Source organism: Heterodontus francisci, chromosome 48, assembly GCF_036365525.1.
Source record: "Heterodontus francisci isolate sHetFra1 chromosome 48, sHetFra1.hap1, whole genome shotgun sequence".
Classification (NCBI taxonomy): Eukaryota; Metazoa; Chordata; class Chondrichthyes; order Heterodontiformes; family Heterodontidae; genus Heterodontus; species Heterodontus francisci.
In genome coordinates, this window is record NC_090418.1 from 1,473,899 (window position 1) to 1,492,764 (window position 18,866).

Here is an 18,866-nt window from a genome sequence, read left to right on the forward strand (position 1 = left end):
GGAGGGTCAGTACTGAGGGAGTGCTGCACTGTCGGAGGGTCAGTACTGAGGGAGTGCTGCACTGTCGGAGGGTCAGTACTGAGGGAGTGCAGCACTGTCGGAGGGTCAGTACTGAGGGAGTGCTGCACTGTCGGAGGGTCAGTACTGAGGGACTGCTGCACTGTCAGAGGGTCAGTACTGAGGGAGTGCTGCACTGTCGGAAGGTCAATACTGTGGGAGTGCTGCACTGTCGGAGGGTCAGTCCTGAGGGAGCGCTGCACTGACGGAGGGTCAGTACTGAGGGAGTGCTGCCCTGTTGGAGGGTCAATACTGAGGGGATGCTGCACTGTCGAGGGGTCAGTGCTGAGGGAGTGCTGCACTGTCGGATGGTCAGTACTGAGGGAGTGCTGCACTGTCGGAGGGTCAGTACTGAGGGAGTGCTGCACTGTCGGATGGTCAGTACTGAGGGAGTGCTGCACTGTCGGAGGGTCAGTACTGAGGGAGTGCCGCACTGTCGGAGGGTCAGTACTGAGGGACTGCTGCACTGTCGGAGGGTCAGTACTGAGGTAGTGCCGCACTGTCAGAGGGTCAGTACTGAGGGAGTGCCGCACTGTCAGAGGGCCGTCTTTTTTTTAATTCATTCATGGGATGTGGGCGTCACTGGCCAGGCCAGCATTTATTGCCCATCCCTAATTGCCCTTGAGAAGGTGGTGGTGAGTTGCCTTCTTGAACCGCTGCAGTCCATTTTGGGTAGGTACACCCACAGTGCTGTTAGGAAGGGAGTTCCAGGATTTTGGCCCAGCGACAGTGAAGGAACGGCGATATAATTCCAAGTCAGGATGGTGTGTGACTTGGAGGGGAACTTGCAGGTGGTGGTGTTCCCATGCATTTGCTGCCCTTGTTCTTCTAGTTGGTAGAGGTCGTGGGTTTGGAAGGTGCTGTCTAAGGAGCCTTGGTGCATTGCTGCAGTGCATCTTGTAGACGGTACACACTGCTGCCACTGTGCGTCAGTGGTGGAGGGAGTGAATGTTTGTAGATGGGGTGCCAATCAAGCGGGCTTCTTTGTCCTGGATGGTGTCGAGCTTCTTGAGTGTTGTTGGAACTGCACCCATCCAGGCAAGTGGAGAGTATTCCATCACACTCCTGACTTGTGCCTTGTAGATATTGGACAGGCTTTAGGGAGTCAGGAGGTGAGTTACTTGCCTCAGGATTCCTAGCCTCTGACCTGCTCTTGTAGCCATGGTATTTATATGGCTACTCCAGTTCAGTTTCTGGTCAATGGTAACCCCTAGGATGTTGATAGTGGGGGATTCAGTGATGGTAATGCGATTGAATGTCAAAGGGAGATGGTTAGATTCTCTCTTGTTGGAGATGGTCATTGCCTGGCACTTGTGTGGCGCGAATGTTACTTGCCACTTATCAGCCCAAGCCTGGATATTGTCCAGGTCTTGCTGCATTTCTACACGGACTACTTCAGTATCTGAGGAGTCACGAATGGTGCTGAACATTGTGCAATCATCAGCGAACATCCCCACTTCTGACCTTATGATTGAAGGAAGGTCATTGATGAAGCAGCTGAAGATGGTTGGGCCCAGGACACTACCCTGAGGAACTCCCGCAGTGATGTCCTGGAGCTCAGATGAATGACCTCCAACAACCGCAACCATCTTCCTTTGCGCTAGGTATGACTCCAACCAGCGGAGGGTTTTCCCCCATTCCCATTGACCTCAGTTTTGTTAGGGCTCCTTGATGCTTTACTCGGTCAAATGCTGCCTTGATGTCAAGGGCAGTCACTCTCACCTCACCTCTTGAGTTCAGCTCTTTTGTCCATGTTTGAACCAAGGCTGTAATGAGGTCAGGAGCTGAGTGGCCCTGGTGGAACCCAAACTGAGCATCACTGAGCAGGTTATTGCTAAGCAAGTGCTGCTTGATGGCACTGTTGATGACATCTTCCATCACTTTACTGATGACTGAGAGTCGATTGATAGGGCGGTAATTGGCCGGGTTGGATTTGTCCTGCTTTTTGTGTACAGGACATACCTGGGCAATTTTCCACATTGCAGGGTAGATGCCAGTGTTGTAGCTGTACTGGAACAGCTTGGCTAGGGGTGCGGCAAGTTCTGGAGCACAGGTCTTCAGTACTATTGCCGGAATATTGTCAGGACCCATAGCTTTTGCAGTATCCAGTGCCTTCAGTCGTTTCTTGATATCATGTGGAGTGAATCGAATTGGCTGAAGACTGGGATTTGTGATGCTGGGGACTTCAGGAGGAGGCCGAGATGGATCAACAACTCGGCACTTCTGGCTGAAGATTGTTGCAAATGCTTCAGCCTTATCTTTTTCACTGATGTGCTGGGCTCCCCCATCATTGAGGATGGGGATATTTGTGGAGCCACCTCCTCCAGTTAGTTGTTTAATTGTCCACCACCATTCACAGCTGGATGTGACAGGACTGCAGAGCTTAGATCTGATCCGTTGGTTATGGGATCACTTAGCTCTGTCTATCGCATGCTGCTTACGCAGTTTGGCACGCAGATAGTCCTGTGTTGTAGCTTCACCAGGTTGACATCTCATTTTGAGGTCTGCCTGGTGCTGCTCCTGGCATGCCCTCCTGCACTCTTCATTGAACCAGGGTTGGTCTCCTGGCTTGATGGTAATGGTAGAGTGGGGGATATGCCGGGCCATGAGGTTACAGATTGTGGTTGAGTACAATTCTGCTGCTGCTGATGGCCCACAGCGCCTCATGGATGCCCAGTTTTGCATTGCTAGATCTGTTCGAAATCTATCCCATTTAGCACGGTGATAGTGCCACACAACACGACAGACGGTATCTTCAATGTGAAGGCGGGACTTCGTCTCCACAAGGACTGTGCCGTGGTCACTCCTACCAATACAGTCATGGACAGAAGCATCTGCGGCAGGTAGATTGGTGAGGACGAGGTCAAGTATGTTTTCCCCTCTTGTTGGTTCCCCCACCACCTGCCGCAGACCCAGTCTAGCAGCTATGTCCTTTAGGACTCGGCCAGCTCGGTCAGTAGTGTTGCTACCGAGCCACTCTTGGTGATGGACATTGAAGTCCCCAACCCGGAGTCCATTTTGTGTCCTTGCCACCCTCAGTGCTTCCTCCAAGTGGTGTTCAACATGGAGGAGTACTGACTCATCAGCTGAGGGAGGGCGGTAGGTGGTAATCAGTAGGAGGTTTCCTTGCCCATGTTTGACCTGATGCCATGAGACTTCATGGGGTCTGAAGTCGATGTTGAGGACTTCCAGGGCAACTCCCTCCCTAATGTAGACCACTGTTCCACCACCTCTGGTGGGTCTGTCCTGCCGGTGGGACAGGACATACCCGGGGATGGTGATGGCAGTGTCTGGGACATTGTCTGTAAGGTATGATTCCGTGAGTATGACTATGTCAGGCTGTTGCTTGACTAGTCTGTGGGACAGCTCTCCCAACTTTGGCACAAGCCCCCAGATGTTAGTAAGGAGGACTTTTCTGGGTCAATAGAGCTGGGTTTGCCGTTGTCGTTTACGGTGCCTCGGTCGATGCCGGGTGGTCCGTCCGGTTTCATTCCTTTTTATTGACTTCGTAGCGGTTCGGTACAACTGAGTGGCTTGCTAGGCCATTTCAGAGGGCATGTAAGAGTTAACCACATTGCTGTGGGTCTGAAGTCACATGTAGGCCAGACCAGGTAAGGATGGCAGATTTCCTTCCCTAAAGGACATTAGTGAACCAGATGGGTTTTTACAACAATCGACAATGGTTTCATGGCCATCATTAGACTAGCTTTTAATTCCAGATTTATTAATTGAATTCAAATTCCACCTTCTGCTGTGGTGGGATTCGAACTCATATCTCCAGATCAATACCCTGGGTCTCTGGGTTACTAGTCCAGTGATAATACCACTACGTCTTCTGATGAGACATTAAACTGAGGCTCCATCTGCCCTCTCAGGTGGTTGTAAAAGATTCCACGGCCAGTATTTGGAAGAAGGGCAGGGGGGTGTTCTCCCTGGTGTCCTGGGAAGCAGTGGGGGGGGGGGGGGGGAGTTCTCCCTGGTGTCCTGGGAGGCAGGGGGGGAGTTCTCCCTGATGTCCTGGGAAGCAGGGGGGTAGTTCTCCCTGGTGTCCTGGGAAGCAGTGGGGGGGGGGGGGGGGAGTTCTCCCTGGTGTCCTGGGAGGCAGGGGGGGAGTTCTCCCTGATGTCCTGGGAAGCAGGGGGGTAGTTCTCCCTGGTGTCCTGGGAAGCAGGGGGGGGGGGGGGGAGTTCTCCCTGGTGTCCTGGGAAGCAGTGGGGGGGAGTTCTCCCTGGTGTCCTGGGAAGCAGGGGGGTAGTTCTCCCTGGTGTCCTGGGAAGCAGGGGGGGGGGGGGGGAGTTCTCCCTGGTGTCCTGGGAAGCAGTGGGGGGGAGTTCTCCCTGGTGTCCTGGGAAGCAGGGTGGGGGGGAGTTCTCCCTGGTGTCCTGGGAAGCAGGGGGGGGAGTTCTCCCAGGTGTCCTGGGAAGCAGGGGGGGGAGTTCTCCCTGGTGTCCTGGGAAGCAGGGGGGGGGGGGGGAGTTCTCCCTGGTGTCCTGGGAAGCAGGGGGGTGTTCTCCCTGGTGTCCTGGGAAGCAGGGGGGGAGTTCTCCCTGGTGTCCTGGGAAGCGGGGGGGGGGGAGTTCTCCCTGGTGTCCTGGGAAGCAGGGTGGGGGGGAGTTCTCCCTGGTGTCCTGGGAAGCAGGGGGGGGAGTTCTCCCTGGTGTCCTGGGAAGCAGGGTGGGGGGGAGTTCTCCCTGGTGTCCTGGGAAGCAGGGGGGGGAGTTCTCCCAGGTGTCCTGGGAAGCAGGGGGGGGAGTTCTCCCTGGTGTCCTGGGAAGCAGGGGGGGGGGGGGGAGTTCTCCCTGGTGTCCTGGGAAGCAGGGGGGTGTTCTCCCTGGTGTCCTGGGAAGCAGGGGGGGAGTTCTCCCTGGTGTCCTGGGAAGCGGGGGGGGGGAGTTCTCCCTGGTGTCCTGGGAAGCGGGGGGGGGGGAGTTCTCCCTGGTGTCCTGGGAAGCGGGGGGGGGGGAGTTCTCCCTGGTGTCCTGGGAAGCGGGGGGGGGGGGGAGTTCTCCCTGGTGTCCTGGGAAGCAGGGGGGGGAGTTCTCCCTGGTGTCCTGGGAAGCAGGGGGGGGAGTTCTCCCTGGTGTCCTGGGAATCAGGGGGGGGAGTTCTCCCTGGTGTCCTGGGAAGCAGGGGGGGGAGTTCTCCCTGGTGTCCTGGGAAGCAGGGGGGGGGGGGGGGGGAGTTCTCCCTGGTGTCCTGGGAAGCGGGGGGGGGGGGGGGGAAGTTCTCCCTGGTGTCCTGGGAAGCAGGGGGGGGAGTTCTCCCTGGTGTCCTGGGAAGCAGGGAGGGGGGGGGGAGTTCTCCCTGGTGTCCTGGGAAGCAGGGGGGGGGGAGTTCTCCCTGGTGTCCTGGGAAGCAGGGGGGTGGGGGGGAGTTCTCCCTGGTGTCCTGGGAAGCAGGGGGGGGGGGGGGGGAGTTCTCCCTGGTGTCCTGGGAAGCAGTGGAGGGGGGAGTTCTCCCTGGTGTCCTGGGAAGCAGTGGGGGGGGGAGTTCTCCCTGGTGTCCTGGGAAGCAGTGGGGGGGGGAGTTCTCCCTGGTGTCCTGGGAAGCAGGGGGGGGGGGGGGGGAGTTCTCCCTGGTGTCCTGGGAAGCAGGGAGGGGGGGGGGGGAGTTCTCCCTGGTGTCCTGGGAAGCAGGGGGGGGGGAGTTCTCCCTGGTGTCCTGGGAAGCAGGGGGGTGGGGGGGAGTTCTCCCTGGTGTCCTGGGAAGCAGTGGGGGGGGGAGTTCTCCCTGGTGTCCTGGGAAGCAGTGGAGGGGGGAGTTCTCCCTGGTGTCCTGGGAAGCAGGGGGGGGGGGGAGTTCTCCCTGGTGTCCTGGGAAGCAGCGGGGGGGGGAGTTCTCCCTGGTGTCCTGGGAAGCAGCGGGGGGGGGAGTTCTCCCTGGTGTCCTGGGAAGCAGTGGGGGGGGGAGTTCTCCCTGGTGTCCTGGGGTCAATATTTATCCCTCAACCAACTTCACTAAAACAGATGATCTGATCATTATCACATTACTATTTGATGGATCCTGCTTTGCATAAATTGTCTGCTGCATTTCCTACAACAGTGACTACCTTTCAGTAAAGTACCTCAGGAGCTGTATCCTGAAGGTGTGGAATGCACTCTGGCTATATCAGCTACTTCTCTTGCACATTCTCTCAGGGCTGAGGGTAACTCACATCCCCAGAATTCTAGTTTGGTTTTGGATTCGGGGAGGGGTTATTCCCTGGCCCTGTAACTTGCCTTGTCCTCTCCCCATTCCAGTGGGACTAGATGGGGATATAAACTGGGTGTGGGTGTGTTAGTTTAATTATATTATTAAAATCAGAAAGATAAACTTTAACCTGTTGCCTCAATGGTGGTAAGTCCGTGCTCTGTAACTGGATTGAATGTAACAGCACAGGAAGTTGAAAGCTAGTTTCTGAGGTAAGTTCCCAGCTTGGCTCTGTGCAGAGAGACAGGCCTGGAAAACCATTTTTAGATTTTGACGAAAGCAAAAAAAACTCGCGTGTAACTGTTTTCCCAGAAAACCCTCCAGGAAAGGGAGGAGGCCATTCAGCCCCTCAAGCCTGTTCCAACCATTCGGTTGGATCATGGTTAATCTGTACCTCAACTCTGCCTTTGATCCATATTCCTCAAAACCCCTCGATTAGATCATCCCCTTAATCTTCTATACTCGAGGGAATACAAGCGTAGTCTGTGCAAACGTGTCCTGGTAATTTAACCCTTTTAGCCCCGGTATCATACTGGTGAATCTGCACTGCACCCACTCCAAGGCCAATATATCCTTCCTGAGGTGCGGAGCCCGGAACTGAACACAGTTACTGCAGATGTGATCTAATAAAAGAGAAGTCGTTAAACAACCATCTTTAAAAAGAGAATGAACGTGCGTTGCTAGGTTACGGTTCGAAGTGATCAGGCCTTCCCCACGTTCCAGACCCTAAACACAGGTCCCTGTCCATCCCAGGATTCCCCTTTTCAAACCAAAACCTGCTGACGTCAATGGAGTTGAATCTGAAAGGCACAATCGCCATGGCAACCAGTCCGGCCCACAGCGCTGTCCCATATCGGCAGCCTCTCCTTTTCTAAGTGCGCGTTGGTTAACTGGAGAATCAGACAATACTGGTGACAGAGGCCCAGAAAGAGACAACAAATAGCTGCAGCATCGTAATGCGTAACTGCAAGCAACATATTATCTGAATAACTGTTAAACCTGACTGTCTCCTCGGGAGAAGTTGGGATCGTATCAAACATTTGCCACTTGGTGAGAGGGCAATTTCAATTGACGTCATCTAGTGAGACACATTGGAATCTATTCTCATAGAGAGGTGAGTATATTGGTTCTTCTCAAAACCAGCCTAAAGAAAGTCTTCTGATTTATTTTCTTTAATTTCTGTCACCTCCATTTGAATTTTAAAAAAACTCACTCCAAACAAGATTAATACCACGTTATATTTATATAGCGCCTTTAATATCGTCCCAGAGCAGTGATTAACAAACAAAATTTAACACTGAGCCACGTAAGGAGATATTGGGACAGGCGACCAAAAGCTCGGTCAAAGAGGTCAGTTTTAAGGAGTGTCTTAAAAGGAGGAGAGAGAGACGGAGAGGGAATTCCAGAGCTTAGGGCCCAGGCAGCTGAAGGCACGGCCACCTGTGGTGGAGCGATTAAAATTGGGGGATGCTCAAGAGGCCAGAATTGGAGGACGCAGAGATCTCGGAGGGTTGTGAGGCTGGAGGAGGTTACAGAGAGGGGGAGGGGAGAGGCTACGGAGGAATTTGAAAACAAGGATGAAATTTTTAAAATGGCACCCCATCCACCACCTTCAACATTCACCCCATCCACCACCTTCAACATTCACCCCCTCCACCACCTTCAACATTCACTCCCTCCTCCACCTTCAACATTCACTCCCTCCTCCACCTTCAACATTCACCCCATCCACCACCTTCAACATTCACCCCATCCACCACCTTCAACATTCACCCCCATCCACCACCTTCAACATTCACCCCCATCCACCACCTTCAACATTCACCCCCATCCACCACCTTCAACATTCACTCCCTCCTCCACCTTCAACATTCACTCCATCCACCACCTTCAACATTCACCCCCTCCACCACCTTCAACATTCACTCCCTCCTCCACCTTCAACATTCACCCCATCCACCACCTTCAACATTCACCCCCTCCACCACCTTCAACATTCACTCCCTCCTCCACCTTCAACATTCACCCCCTCCACCACCTTCAACATTCACTCCCTCCTCCACCTTCAACATTCACCCCCTCCACCACCTTCAACATTCACTCCCTCCTCCACCTTCAACATTCACCCCATCCACCACCTTCAACATTCACTCCCTCCACCACCGACGCACAGTGACAGCAGTGTGTACCATCTACAAGATGCACTGCAGCAACGCACCAAGGCTCCTTCAACAGCACCTTCCGAACCCGCGACCTCTACCACCTGGAAGGACAAGGGCAGCAGATGTATGGGAACACCATCACCTGCAAGTTCCCCTCCAGGTCACACACCATCCTGACTTGGAACTATATCGCCGTTCCTTCACTGTCGCTGGGTCAAAATCCTGGAACTCCCTTCCTAACAGCACTGTGGGTGTGAGTTAGGACACGGGGCAGCAGAGTTTTGGATGGGCTGAAGTTTATAGAGAGGGTGGAAGATGGAAGACTGATCAGGAGAGCGTTGGAATAGTCGGGTCTGGAGGAACTGAAGGAATGGATGAGAGTTTCAACAGCAGATGAGCTGAGGTAGGGATAGAGAGACACCATCCCAGTGGCTGAACAAAACATCCTAACCCAGGAAACTGAGGGGTAAGATCCCACCGCAGACAATTGGCAGGTGCAACCATCAGTGTAAAAACAGTGCAAATCATCTCTTCATATCCAGATAAGTTTAGAGGCACCAACAAATAGAGCAATTGGTTAAAATGATGAATCAGTTACATCGAGGGAGGAAATGCTTGTGAAAATGAAAGAGAAATTAAAAGTGCTGCTTGTCAGGAAGGGGATTCCAGTTCAGAGGAGCTGCAGGTTTACAGAGACTTTGCTCACTCTCCTCTCTGCCCCTGCACTGAAGGGTCATCACTGGCACCTCACATACAGAATGAACAAGCCAAGAGGCAGAATCTTCTTCCAGAAGAAAGGTGACTTTCTGTGAACCTTTTACCTATTTTCTCACTGTTCCCAGTAGTCAGCATTTCATTCTCTGACTGATTGGGGCCTGGTCAACTCTCAGGGAGTTTCCCACTTAACTCGGAACTGCAACTTCTAGTTTTGTTTCAGTTTTAATAATTCTCTATTGAACAGTCTGGTACCTGCATCGGAAAATTTGTCCCCCTACCCTAAGACTGAGATCGTACAGACCCAGTACCCCACTAACCTCCATGTATGTTTGATGGGGACAGTGTAGAGGGAGCTTTACTCTGTATCTAACCCCCGTACTGTACCTGTCCTGGGAGTGTTTGATGGGGACAGTGTAGAGGGAGCTTTACTCTGTATCTAACCCCCGTACTGTATCTGTCCTGGGAGTGTTTGATGGGGACAGTGTAGAGGGAGCTTTACTCTGTATCTCACCCCATTTTTTTTTTTAAGGTGACCTTTATTCCTCAGGCCCCTTTTATATTTTTTCTCTGTCGAGGGGGCCTTTATTCCTCAGGCCCCCTTTATATAAATACTTATATTTTTAAAATTACTTTATTAAAACCAGATAAATAAACAAAAAACTCAAATTAAAATGCCATTCTCGGCGTCGACGATGCACTCCAGTCCCTGCGGTGCCCACCGGTCGCGGAAGGCCTCAAGCGTACCGGCGGACACCGCATGCTCCTTTTCCAGGGACACCCGGGCGCGAACGTAACCGCGGAAGAGGGGCAGGCAATCGGGGAGGACGGACATTAATTTAACATTCAATGGCTTTCCTCACATTTTCTGTCAGTATTTCATATCGTGCTGTACCTGTCCTGGGAGTGTTTGATGGGGACAGTGTAGAAGGAGCTTTACTCTGTATCTAACCCCGTGCTGTACCTGCTCTGGGAGTGTTTGATGGGAACAGTGTAGAGGGAGCTTTACTCTGTATCTAACCCCCGTGCTGTACCTGTCCTGGGAGTGTTTGATGGGGACAGTGTAGAGGGAGATTTACTCTGTATTTAACCCCGTACTGTACCTGTCCTGGGGAGTGTTTGATGAGGACAGTGTAGAGGGAGCTTTACTCTGTATCTAACCCCCGTGCTGTACCTGCTCTGGGAGTGTTTGATGGGGACAGTGTAGAGGGAGCTTTACTCTGTATCTAACTGTGTGCTGTACCTGTCCTGGGGAGTGTTTGATGGGGGACAGTGTAGAGGGAGCTTTACTCTGTATCTAACCCCCGTGCTGTACCTGTCCTGGGAGTGTTTGATGGGGGACAGTGTAGAGAGAGCTTTACTCTGTATCTAACTCCGTGCTGTACCTGCTCTGGGAGTGTTTGATGGGGACAGTGTAGAGAGAGCTTTACTCTGTATCTAACCCCGTGCTGTACCTGCTCTGGGAGTGTTTGATGGGGACAGTGTAGAGAGAGCTTTACTCTGTACTAACAGAAAGATATTTTTCGTCTTTAGCTGTGAGTGAGAGCAGATCTGTTGAACTTGTCGAATTACCATGTCAGCACTTTGCAGACAAGGAGAAGCTGGCCATGTTGACTAAGTGGATTCTGGAGACGGTATGTGTCACCATTTTTCTTATCTCTGCTGAATGTTAAAGTTATATTTTTATACTGAAGGTCTTGGTCAGTTAAGCGATAAAACAGGATTATTCAAATAAATCTCAGCTCTGGTGTGGACAGACTGAGATTATCATCATTAATACAACCTGATTCAGTTGAGGGCCGTGTCATGTTCAAAATATTAATCTTCCGGATCTTTCCACACACCAACTGTCGAAGACTGTGCTCTCTCCCGTTCCCAATGTCTCTCCCCCATTCCCATTCTCTCCCACATTCCCACTCTCTCTCTCCATCCCCACACACTTTCTCCATCCCCACACTCTCTCTCTCTCTCTCTCCATCCCCACACTCACTCTCTCTCTCTCCATCTCCACACTCTCTCTCTCTCTCCATCCCCACACTCTCTCTCTCTCTCCATCCCCACACTCTCTCTCTCTCTCTCTCCATCCCCACACTCACTCTCTCTCTCTCTCTCCATCCCCACACTCTCTCTCTCTCTCCATCCCCACACTCTCTCTCTCTCTCTCTTCATCCCCACACTCATTCTCTCACCATCCCCACACACTTTCTCCATCCCCACACTCTCTCTCTCTCTCTCCATCTCCACACTCTCTCTCTCTCTCCATCCCCACACTCTCTCTCTCTCTCTCCATCCCCACACTCTCTCTCTCTCTCCATCCCCACACTCTCTCTCTCTCTCTCTCCATCCCCACACTCTCTCTCTCTCTCTCTCCATCCCCACACTCTCTCTCTCTCTCTCTCCATCCCCACACTCATTCCCTCACCATCCCCACACACTTTCTCCATCCACACGCTCTCTCTTCATTCCGACTCTCTCTCTCCATCCACACACACACACTCTCTCCATCCACAAACACACACTCTCTTCATTCCCATTCTCTATCTCTCTCTATTCCGACTCTCTCTTCCTTTCTCCATTCCCACACTCTCTCTCCATCCCCACTCTCACCCTCTCATCTCGGGGGTCAGTGTTTGTTTCCTTGACTGTTTCCCAATCTCTGATCTTGATTCTTGTGCAGATTTGTGTGCAGATTGTAAGCAGAGTGTGGAGATATGTGTTTGATGAGAGGGGTTCAGGAAAATTTTCTACAGCGGTATGTTTCTAGTCCAACGAGAAAGGAGGCACTGCTAGACCTGGTTCTTGGAATGAGGTGGGCCGAATGGATCAAATATCAGTAGGAGAGCATTTAAGGGGCAGTGATCATTCTATCATAAGGTTTAGGCTGACCACGGAAAAGGACAAAGAACAATCCAGAGTAAGAATAATTAACTGGGGGAAAGCCAACTTCAATGGGGTAAGAATGGAGCTGAGCCAAAGAAATTGGAGTCAGAGGTTGGCAGGAAAAACAATAGCTGAACAATGAGCTACCTTCAAAGGTTCGGGCACAGTCAAGATATGTTCCCTCAAAGGAGAAAGATAGGGTAAACAAATCCAGAGCTCCCTGGATGACAAAAGAGGTAGAGATTAAGATAAAGAAGAAAAAGTGTGCTTATGACAGATGCCAGGTAGAAAACACTATTGAGAACCAGGCTGAATATAGAAGGTCTAGAGGGTAAGCGAAAAAGCAAATGAGAAGCAAAGAGAGAGCATGAAAAGAGACTGGCAGCTAACATTAAAGGGAATCCCAAAGTTTTCTATAGACATATAAATAGTAAAAAAAGTGGTAAAAGGAGGAGTGGGGCTGATTAGGGACCATAAAGGGGATTTACGCATGGAGGCAGAGGGCATAGCTGAGGTATTAAATTAATATTTTGCATCTGTCTTTACCGAGGAAGAAGATGCAACCCAGGAAATGTTGAAAGAGGAGGTAATTCAGACACTGGAAGGGTTTAAAATTGATAAAGAGGAGGTATTAGATAGGCTGTCTGTACTTAAAGTGGATAAAACACCAGGGCCAGATGAGATGCATCCAAGAATACTGAAGGAAGTGAGGGTGGAAATCGCGGAGGTACTGACCATAATTTTTCAGTCTTCCTTAGACTCAGGCATGGTGCCAGAGGACTGGAGAATTGCAAACGTTACACCCTTGTTCAAAAAAGGGTGTAAAGATAAGCTCAGCAACTATAGGCCAGACAGTTTAACTTCAGTGGTGGGGAAACTTCTAGAAAGATTAAGTCCAGTCAAAATTAATAGTCACATGGACAAATGCGGGTTAATTAAAGAAAGCCAGCATGGATTTCTTAAGGGAAAATCATTAACTAACTTGGTGGAGTTGTTTGAGGAGGTAACCGCGAGGGTTGATGAGGGCAATGCAGTTGATGTGGTGAACATGGACTTTCAAAAGGCATTTGATACAGTGCCACACAACAGACTTGAGTAAACTTGTAGCTCATGGAATAAAAGAGACGGTAGCAACATAGATATGAAATTGGCTGAGTGACAGGAAACAAAAGGTAGTGGTTAATGGATGTTTTGCGGGCTGGAGTAAGTTTTGTAGTGGAGTTCCCCAGGGGTCAGTGTTGGGACCCTTGCTTTTCCTGATATATATTAATGACCTAGACCTTGGTGTAGAGGGCACAATTTCAAAGTTTGCAGATGATATGAAACTTGGAAGTATTGTGAACTGTGAGGAGGATATTGTAGAACCTCAAAAGGACATAGACAAGTTGGTGGAATGGGTGGACAGGTGGTAGATGAAGTTCAATGCAGAAAAATGTGAAGTGATTCATTTTGGTAGGAAGAACATGGAGAGACAATATAAAATAAAGTGTACAGTTCGAAAGGGGATGCAGGAGCAGAGAGACCTGGGTGTATATGTGCATAAGTCATTGAAGGTGGTAGGATAGCTTGAGGAAGTGGCTGATGAAGCATACAGTGTCCCAGGCTTTATTAATAGGGACAGAGAGTACAAGAGCAAGGAAGTTATGTTGAACTTGTATAAGACCTAGTTCGGCATCAGCTGGAGTATTGCTGGAGTTCTGGGCGCCGCACTTGAGGAAAGATGTGAGAGCATTGGAGAGAGTACAGAAAAGATTCATGGGAATGGTTCCAGGGATGAGGAATTTCAGTTATGAAGATAGATTGGAGAAGTTGGGACTGTTTTCCTTGGAGAAGAGAAGGCTGAGAGGTGATTTGATAGAGGTATTCAAAATCATGAGGGGTCTGGACAGAGTAGATAGAGAGAAACTGTTCCCACTCGTGAACAGATCGAGAACAAGAGGGCACAGATTTAAAGTATTTGGTAAGAGAAGCAAAAGTGACAGAGGAAAAACCTCTTCACACAGCGAGTGGTTAAGGTCTGGAATGCAGTGCCAGAGAACGTGGTGGAGGCAGGTTCAATTGAAGCATTCAAAAGGGAATTAGACAGTTATATGAAAAGGAAGAATGTGCAGGGTTACGGGGAGAAGGCGGGGGAATGGAATTGAAGGAATTGCTCTTTTGGAGAGCCAGTACAGACACAGCAGGCCAAATGGCCTCCTGCCCTGTAACAATTCTGTGATTCTGTGATTGTTGTTCAGGGATTTTATACCATCCGCTGCACACTTTGCACCGACTCAATGTTGACCTGGCAAACCGTCCGTCACCTGATTAACCTCTCCGAGCAGGAAGTGACTGAGTGTGAGACGAAACTCAAGGCCAACTGTCAGAATCATTCTGTCCCTCTGCGGAAGGTAAGAGGGAGCTGGGAGTGGGAAAGCTGTTTCCTCAACTCAGATCATTGCAACGAATTCAACCTCATTTCAAAGTCTCTTCCAAAAAGATTGTAGGCCATGCATTTGTTGATAACCTTTCACCTCTGGTAACAGGGTGTTAATCTGGGTCAGACCCTTGGGGTGAACGATCCCCCTGATTTCCAGGTGATGTGGGTCTGGGATAGTCTCATTCTAAATCCCTTTGGGACAATCATCCCGAAACATGGTGCCAATCCTGGTACGGTCTGCAGTCTTGCTTGGGGAACTTGGAAGAGTCACCCCCCCCCCACCCCCCACCCCCCCCCACCCCCGACTACTGTGAAATAGAAAAGGGCTTTCTGCAAAAACAGCACATAATGGAACCTCTAAACCAGCCCACGCCCACCCACTCCCCAATCCCACCTCACTCCTCAGTGTTTCAGTGGAATGAGCCTTAAAGAGCAGTGAAGGTCTGACACTGCATCCTCAGTCTGAAGTAGCTCAGCCTGGGCACACAGTTGTGGTGTGGGCTTTATAATCAGCCTCAGAACCCCTGAGGGCTGAGGAGGAAATCGTCCCAAGTCACCTCGAAACTGTAAGAACATAAGAAATAGGAGCAGGAGGAGGCCACTCAGTCCTTCGAGCCTGCTACCCCATTCAATAAGTTCATGACTGAACATCGACACTTTCCGGTCTGAACCCGATTTCCACTCTATTCCCCGAGTGTTCAAAAATCTGTCAATCTGTCTTGAATATTGTCAACGACTGAACAGCCACAGCTGTCTGGGGTAGAGAATTCCAAAGATTCACCACCCTCGGAGTGAAGAAACCTCTCCTCATCTCAGTCCAACATGGCCGACCCCTTATCCTGAGACTGTGACCCCAGGGGGGAAAACGCCAGTGACCCCCCCCCTCTGAATGGGAAGAGTGTTGTGGATAGGGCTGAGAATTGAATCTGTCCTCAATGCTGTGACTTAGCTTGGTTCTCATTGTCTAAACTCAACGCTGCAAAATAATCAGGCAGAGAGGGTGGAAGTGGAGATTAGATGCCCACGTGGAACCTGTTACCCCAGTAACTGGTAATATTGACAGGAGGGCAGGGCATTTTCAAAACCACTGTTGTGGGTTATTACTTAAAACTGCTGCATCGACCTTGCTGTGATGAGGAATGCTACCTCCGGGCAGCCTGACTGTGTTTATATCAAGAAATATTAGGAATAAAATACATTATCCTGAGGTAAAATGCAAGAAAAAGTACAAGAAGCAATCAGGGTGGCTAATTTAACACCGTGTAGAGGGAGCTTTACTCTGTATCTAACCCCGTACTGTACCTGTCCTGGGGAGTGTTTGATGGGACCGTGTAGAGGGAGCTTTACTCTGTATCTAACCCCCGAGATGTACCTGTCCTGGGAGTGTTTGATGGGGACAGTATAGAGGGAGCTTTACTCTGTATCTAACCCCCCGTACTGTACCTGTCCTGGGAGTGTTTGATGGGGACAGTATAGAGGGAGCTTTACTCTGTATCTAACCCCTGTACTGTACCTGTCCTGGGAGTGTTTGATGGGGACAGTGAATTTAATGTTGTATTGACCTCCTTTGCCCTTATTGATCCTGCAGTGCCCTTGTTGTAACCGACTGGTGCAGAGGGAGTCCGTGGAGACGGTGTATGTGAAATGTCCGGAGTGCCTGGGAAAAAGAGGGAAGGATTGCAGTTTCTGCTGGGATTGCCTGCGGGAAGGGACCGGGCCACCCGGAAGCCTCTGCTGTTACAATAACTGCAGCTCCTTCACACTGCTGCAATCTTGCTCCATCATCAGGTCCCCGCGGAGCTCTGTGCACCAGTGCCCCATGGTGCGGAGATGCCCCAATTGCCAAGAGCTCCTGACGCACTGTGGGGGTGACAACAATATCATCTGCCCATCCTGTCGTTGTAGCTTCTGTTACCGCTGCCTTGCGACCAACACAGTGCACGACTCCTCCTGCACTATCCAGGCCAACCCATCTGCTATGTAACTATGGAAGCCGACTAAATCACAGGACAAGGCCATTCAGCCCATCGTCCCTGTGCTGGCTCTTTGAAAGAGTTATCCAATCAGTCCCACTCCCCCCTGCTCTTTCCCCACAGCCCTGCAAATGTTTCCCCTTCCACTATTGATCCAATTCCCTTTTGAAAGTTACTATTGAATCTGCTTCCACCGCCCTTTCAGGCAGCACGTTCCAGATCACAACAACTCACTATGTAAAAAACATTCTCCTCATCTCCCCCTCTGGGTCTTTTACTGATTATCTTCAATCTGTGTCCCTCTGGTTACCGAGCCTCCTGTCACTGGAAACACTTTCTCCTTATTTACTCCATCAAAACCCCTCATGATTTTGAACGCCTCGATTAAATCTCCCCTTAACCTTCTCTGCTCTAAGGAGAACAATCCCTGCTTCTCCAGTCTCTCCACATGAACTGAAGTCTCTCATCCCCGGGACCATTCTCCTCTGCTCCCTCTCCAAGATGTTGATGGGCAAGAAAATGAATAATTAAAAACTTAACATCTGTGCAAGAATTAACAAACATTCAGCCTCACTCCCAGTGCAGAACTGAGGGGGCATACGGAGCCTCAGTTTAATGTCTCATTCAAAAGTCAGTACCTCCAACAGTGCAGCACTCCCTCAGTACTGACCCTCTGACAGTGCAGCACTCCCTCAATACTGACCCTCTGACAGTGCAGCACTCCCTCAGTGCTGACCCTCTGACAGGGCAGCACTCCCTCAGTACTGACCCTCTGACAGTGCAGCACTCCCTCAGTACTGACCCTCTGACAGGGCAGCACTCCCTCAGTACTGACCCACTGACAGTGCAGCACTCCCTCAGTACTGACCCTCTCGCACTCCCTCCATACTGCATTGGGAGTATCAGTCTGGATTATGAGTTTAAATCTGTGGATTGGGGCTTGAATCCATGATCTTCTGATTGAGGTTAGTGTTGTTCGCACTGAGCCACAGCTGACAGTGAGTATTAGGAAGTTTGATAGCCCAGGGTAGGGTTCTTCACATTTACAAGGAATTTAAATATTTGAATTTTGCAAATAATTGTTATCCAATGTTCATTTTCTCTCTGTAAAATAAAGCGTTCACCTTAATCCCTTTCTCACCAAAGTATGTTCAGTTTATCTGGGGGAGGTGTCTGTGAGTGTGAGTCTGTATCTGTGTGACTGCGTGAGTGTGAGTGGGTGTGTGGGTGAATGTATTTGAGTGAGTGCCAGTGTATATGTGAGTGAGTGTGTGTGTGAATGAGTGTGTGTGAGTGTGAGTGAGTGTGAAAGGCACAGTAACCAGCAGAGTTTATAAGAGACCCCGTCACTCTGACCCCCGAGCCCCCGGGGTTACCCTGCTGTTTCATTAGATTCTGGGCAGTACAGGCACACGTTTGAACACAACACTCAGAGTCACTGATGACAAAATGTGTAAAACACACTCAAAAACTGTAAGTTTGAGGGAACAAATGTGTAAGGAGAGAAAGATGATAAAACAACAACAACTTATATTTATATAGCATCTTTAACCTAGGAAAACATCCCAAGGGGCTTCACAGGAACAATTAGCAAACAGAATGTTTTTAGTTTTTTAGTTTTAGAGATACAACACTGAAACAGGCCCTTCGGCCCACCGAGTCTGTGCCGACCATCAACCTCCCATTTATACTAATCCTACACTAATTCCATATTCCTACCACATCCCCACCTGTCCCTATATTTCCCGACCACCTACCTATACTAGGGGCAATTGCTAATGGCCAATTTACCTATCAACCTGCAAGTCTTTGGCATGTGGGAGGAAACCGGAGCACCTGGAGGAAACCCACACAGATACAGGGAGAACTTGCAAACTCCACACAGGCAGTACCCAGAATCTAACACTGAGCCACATGAGGAGATATGAGGACAGGCGACCAAAAGCTTGGTGAAAGAGGTCGGTTTTAAGGAGCGTCTTAAAGCAGGAGAGAGAGAGACGGAGAGGTTCAGGGAGGAAATTACAGAACTTAGGGTCCAGACAGCTGAAGGCACAGCCGCCAGTGGTGGAACGATTAAAGAGGCCAGAATTGGAGGTTACAGAGATCGCGGAGGGTTGTAGGGGCAGGAGGAGGTTTCAGAGATAGGGAGGGCTGTAGGGGCTGGAAGAGGTTACTGAGATAGGGAGGGTTGTAGGGGCTGGGGGAGGTTACAGAGATGGGGAGGGCTGTAGGGGCTGGGGGAGGTTACAGAGATAGGGAGGGTTTTAGGGGCTGGAGGAGGTTACAGAGATAGGGAGGGTTTTAGGGGCTGGAGGAGGTTACAGAGATAGGGAGGGTTGTAGGGGCTGGAGGAGGATACAGAGATGCAGAGGGTTGTAGGGGCTGGAGGAGATTACAGAGATAGGGAGTGTTGTAGGGGCTGGGGGAGGTTACAGAGATAGGGAGGGTTTTAGGGGCTGGAGGAGGTTACAG

General features: G+C 50.6%; 1 protein-coding gene across 1 annotated transcript; it reads left to right on the forward strand.

Moving 5' to 3' along the window:
* Window positions 1–9,044: 9,044 nt before the first annotated feature.
* On the forward strand, window positions 9,045–17,523 carry LOC137357563 (uncharacterized). Its single transcript, XM_068023984.1, has 4 exons — window positions 9,045–9,206; window positions 10,656–10,756; window positions 14,240–14,392; window positions 16,010–17,523. Exons 1-4 carry the CDS (start codon window positions 9,167–9,169, stop codon window positions 16,403–16,405), a joined length of 690 nt encoding a protein of 229 aa, XP_067880085.1. The 5' UTR covers window positions 9,045–9,166; the 3' UTR covers window positions 16,406–17,523.
* Window positions 17,524–18,866: the final 1,343 nt, after the last annotated feature.

Excerpts from the sequence above, each read along its gene's own strand:
- LOC137357563 (XM_068023984.1), top strand. The coding sequence starts at position 9,167 with ATGAACAAGCCAAGAGGCAGAATCTTCTTCCAGAAGAAAG. Across the intron at positions 9,207-10,655 it reads AATCTTCTTCCAGAAGAAAG|CTGTGAGTGAGAGCAGATCT; the intron begins GTGACTTTCTGT and ends TTTCGTCTTTAG. Across the intron at positions 14,393-16,009 it reads ATTCTGTCCCTCTGCGGAAG|TGCCCTTGTTGTAACCGACT; the intron begins GTAAGAGGGAGC and ends TTGATCCTGCAG.